The sequence below is a fragment of the Aquarana catesbeiana genome, linkage group LG03 (genome assembly GCF_042186555.1).
Source record: "Aquarana catesbeiana isolate 2022-GZ linkage group LG03, ASM4218655v1, whole genome shotgun sequence".
Classification (NCBI taxonomy): Eukaryota; Metazoa; Chordata; class Amphibia; order Anura; family Ranidae; genus Aquarana; species Aquarana catesbeiana.
The window spans coordinates 503,634,789-503,641,290 of NC_133326.1; the positions used below are offsets into that span (position 1 = coordinate 503,634,789).

General features: G+C 48.7%; 1 protein-coding gene across 1 annotated transcript in view; it reads right to left on the reverse strand.

Moving 5' to 3' along the window:
• The window catches only part of LOC141132556 (platelet-derived growth factor receptor-like protein), a 30,416-nt gene extending 24,371 nt beyond the window's left edge, over positions 1 to 6,045 (reverse strand). Inside the window, exon 1 of the mRNA XM_073621115.1 lies at positions 5,877 to 6,045. Coding sequence (XP_073477216.1) covers positions 5,877 to 5,925 — 49 coding nt within the window. The 5' untranslated portion in view covers positions 5,926 to 6,045. The remainder of the gene's footprint in view (positions 1 to 5,876) is intronic.
• Positions 6,046 to 6,502: the final 457 nt, after the last annotated feature.

Sequence of the window (6,502 nt, forward strand, 5' to 3'; positions counted from 1 at the left end):
GGAAGGAAAGAAAGAGGGATGGAGGGACAGCAGGTCCAGATCCTACACCACAATAGAAATATGTGTATTCCAGAAAAGCAATCAGCAGATAAAGATACTCCAACTACATGGTGTTAGCGCTTCAATCATCCCATGGTTGTCAGGATGATTGAAGCGCATTATTTCTATTATTACATTGTAATATAAAATGAAATCGTTCAACTCACCATAATGCCGAATCAATGAGAGCCCTGAGTGTGTCACTTGCCACCGTTGCCTGACAGATGCCATCAGGTGTCCCTCCTTACATCAGGCATTCCCTGCAGAGTCCCTCCTTACATCAGGTGCCCCCAGTGGAGTCCCTCCTTACATCAGGTGCCCCCAGTGGAGTCCCTCCTTACATCAGGTGCCCTCAGGCAGTGGAGTCCCTCCTTACACCAGGTGTCCCCAGGCAGCGGAGTCCCTCCTTACATCAGGTGCCCCCAGCGGAGTCCCTCCTTACATCAGGTGCCCCCAGCAGAGTCCCTCCTTACATCAGGTGTCCCCAGGCAGTGGAGTTCCTCCTTACATCAGGTGTCCCCAGGCAGCGGAGTCCCTCCTTAATCAGGTGTCCCCAAGCAGCTGAGTCCCTCCTTATATCAGGTGTCCCCAGGCAGTGGAGTTCCTCCTTACATCAGGTATCCCCAGTGGAGCCCCTTGGCCCTGCCTCACGTCGGCAGCAGGCCACGGGGTGGGAGGTCGGCGGCAGCTCTGAGCTCCATTTGCAGTTCTCTTTCCCCGTGTGTTCAGTGGAGAGGGAAGGTGCCTCCGATCCGTGCAGCTAACTGGTTTCAGTGTACAAGTGAATAGTCTACATGTACACTGAAAAGAGAAGTGGATTGGCTGCATGGATCGGAGGCCCCTCCCCTCTTCACTGAAGAGATCTTGCGGCGGTGGCCATATTTACGGAGCCAGAAACAGTTTCCCGGGACAAAAGCAAAATCCCGGGATTTTTATCGGTACGGCCTCAAATGGGAATGAGGGTCCAAAATTCGGGAAAGTCGGGACTGTTGGCAAGTATGCTCCCATCTGCATGCTCTTTGCACTGCACCACACTCAGCTGTCTTCAGGCCGGTCACGTGACTCGCGGCCGCTTTCCAGCTCCAATTGATTGGACGTCAGCCAGGGAGATCACATGGCCGCTCGGCTCCACCCACAGAAGCCCTGTCTCGTAGCTGTAAAGCGGTTGCGAGTCACGTGACCGGCCTGACGACAGCTGAAAATTGGTATTTACACTGCTCGCTGGCAGTCACAATTTTAGTTGTTTTTTTTTTTCCCAATAATAGCGGCGGGGGGGCGGGGCTGAGCGGAGACAGACAGAAAGATGAAGCTGAGAGGCAGGAAGGAGGGGGTGAGGGGGAGAGAAGAGAGTTGAGAGCAGGCAGCGTATGACAGAGGGACGTACTCTGACCACGGTGGTCAGGGCTCAGCAGCCAGGATTTTCATGGTCAGTATAGAGAGGGCATACAGGAAGTGGCAGGTTTAGGGAGGCTTTTTTTACAGTTTAGAGGGGGGCAGATTACACAGCACAAGCACTGTGCTGTGTAATCTGCTTTAAGGGACCAGGATATGATTTTTTTTTTTGAGTTAACAAACGCTTTAAGTTTAGGCATTATAATTTATTGCATAGTTACATTGGTCCAGCTTGGACCAACGTAAGTGTATATCCCATGCCTGAGTGATCCTTGTGGACACTGCAAATTACTGTAGTAGTAGTTGCCACTACTACAGTAATAGCAGCAGTTGTCCGGGTCCAGTGCCATGCAGCTCCCCCTCTGCATACTAACTACTGGGGTCTGTTGTTTGGCATTGCCACCATTTACAAAATGCCTTGTATTTTTTTCAATGAATACAAGGCATTCTATGATTGGACAAGGTGGAGATTGGGACACATCTACCCCACCTCTCCGCCTTGTCAAATCAGAGAATGGCTTGTACTCATTTAAAAAAATACAAGCCTTTCTGTGAACGGTGGGAGTGCCAAGGGAGTGACCCCCTGTGGCTACTATGCAGAAGGGCAACCACTCAGCACTGGACCAGGAAGACTGTTGTTGTTCCTGTAGTAGTAGCAACTACTATGGGGATTTGCAGCTTCCACAGGGGTTGCATGGTATATGCGTACCTAAATTAGTACAGGCTTGACCAATGTAACATTGAAATCCATACTTAAAGAATAACACCACTTTCGTGGGGAAAACATAGCAAATAAAAAAATAATATAATGTATACAATTGCTACACAAGTCATATTGTAATTAAATGTTATTAAAGTGGTTTTAAACCTAGTTACACCACTTGTACCTACAGGTAAGCCTATAATAAGGCTTACCTGTAGGTACTATAAGTATCTCCTAAACCTGCACAGTTTAGGAGATATTTACCTTGTAGTGTGCCAATGACGTCATCGGTGCATGCGCTGTGAGGAAACGGCCCTCTGTGCCGTTTCTTCACTAGCAAGTGCGGTGACTGATGGCTCCCGTGCGCATATGCGGAAGTGACATCACGCGACTCCGGCCAGTCACCGAGCTGGAGTCCATAGCCCCGGAAGGAAGAGGGGCGAAGATGGATGAGGCCACCAGTGGGGACAATGTGGGCTTTGTGTGCAGGTAAGTGCCACATAATGGGCTAGCATGTGATGGATACTAGCCCATTATGCTTTTACTTTGCAGGGGAAAAAAGTGGAAGTAAAACCCTCTTTAAAAATGACCTTTCCTTTTCCATCTGTAGAGCTGCAATTTTCTGTAAAATGCAATGAGATATGGCAACATGGAGGCGTTTAGTACACAGATGGTGTACAGTATGCCCCCACAGAAATGTCAGTTCCTGCTTGTGTGATTGACTTATTGATTTTCCCAGAAGTCTGCACTAAAGACCCGTACACACAGGTCCAATATCGGGCAGTATCAGCTGATTCAATAGAAAACCAGTCCGATGGAGGCTGGCTGAACGTCCGGCTTCTGTCGAAGGGGCATGACCGAAAAAAGGTCTGCCAGTCGGAAACTGATCAGTGCTCTCAGCCAATGGCTGAGAGCGCTGACCAGTGTGCATACTTCCCAATGAGGGACAGTGGAGTCAAGGTACAACCTGCGGCGCGTGCCGCGGGAAAATGTGGGTGTGTAATGTACAGAGTGCAGGGGTCGGGAGGGTGTAATGCACAGAATGCAGGAGTGTTTGGAGTCTGCATTTTTTTTATTACATGTACTGAGTGCTGGGTTGCGGGGTGCGCTAAGTACAGAGTGCAGGGTTGAGGGGCGCGCTATGTACAGAGTGCAGGGTTGCGTTACATACTGAGTGCAGGGTTGCGGGGTGTGCAACATAAAGAGTGCAAGGTTGCGGGGTGCGCTACATACTGAGTGCAGTGTTGCGCTACGTACTGAGTGCAGGGTTGCGGGGTGAGCTACGTACTGAGTACAGGATTGTGGGGTGTGCTACATACTGAGTGCAGGGTTGCTCTACGTACTGAGTGCAGGGTTGCGCTACGTACTGAGTGCAGGGTTGCGCTACGTACCGAGTGCAGGGTTGCGCTACGTACCGAGTGCAGGGTTGCGCTACGTACTGAGTGCAGGGTTGCGCTACGTACTGAGTGCAGGGTTGCACTATATACTGAGTGCAGCGTTGTGGGGTGTGCTACATAAAGAGTGCAGGGTTTCAGTACATACTAACTGCAGGGTTGCGGGGTGCGCTACATAAAGTGTGCGGGGTTGCGCTATGTACTGAGTGCAGGGTTGTGGGGTGGGGTGGGGTGGGGGGAGAGGGGGGTAGAGGAAGGAGGCGGGAGAAGAAAGAGACGGAAGGGGAGGAGGAGAAGAAAGGAGGGAGAAGGAAGGGGGAGAAGGAGGGGGGAAGAAGGAAGGGGGGGGAGGAAGGGGAGGGTGAAGTGACAGAGATTCTAGCCCTGTCTGCAGTCCCTCCTGCGGTAAGGTGTGTGTGACACAGTACCTTCCATGCAGTGCGCAGCGCCCGTTCTCATAGCGCGGTGGTCACGGAGCTGCTCCATCCAGCAGATCTCCTGCTGTCCCTGGCTGCACCTCCTGCCCGCCCGTCCTAATCTCCGGTCAGCCTGTCCAGATCGGTCCTGGGCTGAGAGGTCTTCTGGGCTCTTCTCCCTGCTCCGGGGGCCAGGAAATCGGTTCTGGCCGCCCTCGTGGCACTTCATCCCCGCTGCCTCCTGGAGCCCTCGGCCGGGTGCTGTCCTGCTCCCTGGACCTTCTGCCACTCTCAGTCTTCATGTTCACCCAGGGCAGCACCCGATTGGTCAGGCTGCCCCTGGGTCCAAAGAGTGCCGGAGGGGGAGGTGGAGGCAGCAGCGCTGACATAGAGATCACCATGCAGGGAGATGTGAGCAGCGCCGGCTGAAAAAAAGCCCTGTGCCAGCACGCCCCTGCCAATAATTTCAATGGAGCCAAGTGGTGGAACTTGTTCCGGCACTTGTCTCTGCTCCGGGACATTACATTGATTGATCCCGGGACATAGATCCATTTCCGGGAAGGTCCCGGCCAATCCGGGACAGTTGGGAGGTATGCGCGGTGTGTTCTTATGGGGGGGGTCGCCCCCCTGTCGAAACACAATAGCTCAGCAGGGTGATTTCTGTACTAACATTGGATAGTTAGTACAGAAGCTCCTCCTGAGCTCTTCAGTTTTTTTTGTTTATCCTGCTGGGTTGAATGAATATAAATTGCTAACGTATACCAGGCTTAAAAAGGAACTGCAGTCTGCTCACATAATTTGTAATAAAAACATCTTTGCCATTCTGAAGCTTCCTTCCAACCACTTTGCATATTACTTTATATATACTGTGATTTAGTACTTGCCAAATATGCTGCAGAAATCTCCCTCCACTGAGTCTGGCAGAACCATTTTAACTGTGGGCAGCTGAAGCTGCTGTCTGTTCACTTCCTGGATTTACACAGACACACAGAGGCACACCTCCAGCTCTGCAGCTCTCATTGGCCCCCTTATGACTCACCATCCCCTCCCTTCCTGGCAAACTCTCATGAGAGTGAGAGAGCTGTGCATGATGTCATAAGCCTAGGCTTTTTACCAGACAAGGAACAGGAACAGGGCTGCATAAGGTATTTACTGGCAGAAAAAAATGTTTTACTATAAAAAAGATGAAAAAAAGTGCCTGAAGGTCCAGTTTAAGATACAAGTCAGATTTTGGGCACCTCCTGTAACAAACCTGTAATTCTTGGCGAGATACTCCCAAAAAGAAATCATGACTAAAGGGATGCAGACCCTTCCACTTTCCTCATTAGAACCCTGCAAGTGCAGTGCCTGATTGACAATTATAAAGATACTCTACTTTGAAATAACAAAAGGTAGAAATCTGCAACAATGTTTGTGAAAATCTTTGCACTGTACATAGATCCCCCCAGAGGGAAATGTTTTCTGTGCTTGTCATAGTTACCACTAGGTCACTACTTGGTGAGTTACAGATCTGGGAAAGGTATGTACATATTAGCTATCCCAAGACTTCACTGGCTGCATGCTTGCTTTGGTTCATTGGTGTCACCCTGATAAAGTCAGTAATTGTAGTCCCTATATTTAAAAACTCTTCTTACTAACTTTTAAAGAGGAATTTGTAAAGGATCAACAAAAGACTATGACCCCTCAAAATGGGGCTTTTTTGTCACTAGCTAAATTCATGCTCATCCTCCTTATTCTTTTTTATGTAAGCTTTAGACGTCCTTTATATAATTCTGCTTGAGTGAGATGAGTGTTGTGTGCACACTTCCTACAATAGCCCCTCTGTTATATGATGTATAGGAATGTACAGACCACACAGCACAGATACTGCACTCAGGTATAAGTAGAAGGTATGCCGGAGACACAGAGGACTGACCCAAAGACAGGACTTACCTAGCAGAACAAGGGTTGGCAGCAAAATCATCAGAACCTTGTAATCCATTGCTGAAGAAGTGAGAAGGCTGGAAATTCCACGGTGCAGTGTGAGAGTTGTGTGTCCTACCAGTGGTGGGTGATCAGTGGATTCCACAGTGCCAGGGAGGAGGGGAGCTACACTGAGGGGACATGACTGGGAGGAGGTGAGAGGGAATGAAGGGGCAGGATTGTATTCCCTGCAAATGTTTACTTCAGGATTATTTAGAAAAATAATGGCCCAACAATTTCCTTACAACTGATATTTGTTTTAAGTACATATTTCTGAAAGATGGGACATATTGAGATTGGTAGCGATAGATAGATAGATAGATAGATAGATAGATAGATAGATAGATAGATAGATAGATAGATAGATAGATAGATAGATAGATAGATAGATAGATAGATAGATAGAGTATAGCACAAGGACAATGATTTCAGGATTGCATCTAAAGCTGACCATACATTATACGATTTTCTTATCCAATTTCCTTTAGATTTACCTTCAACTATGTAGGGGAAGGACCTTCCTGATTGCATACAAATTGAAAGTGTTTAGATCTGACCTCATATTATATTATATGGTTTTGGTTAATCCAAAGGAA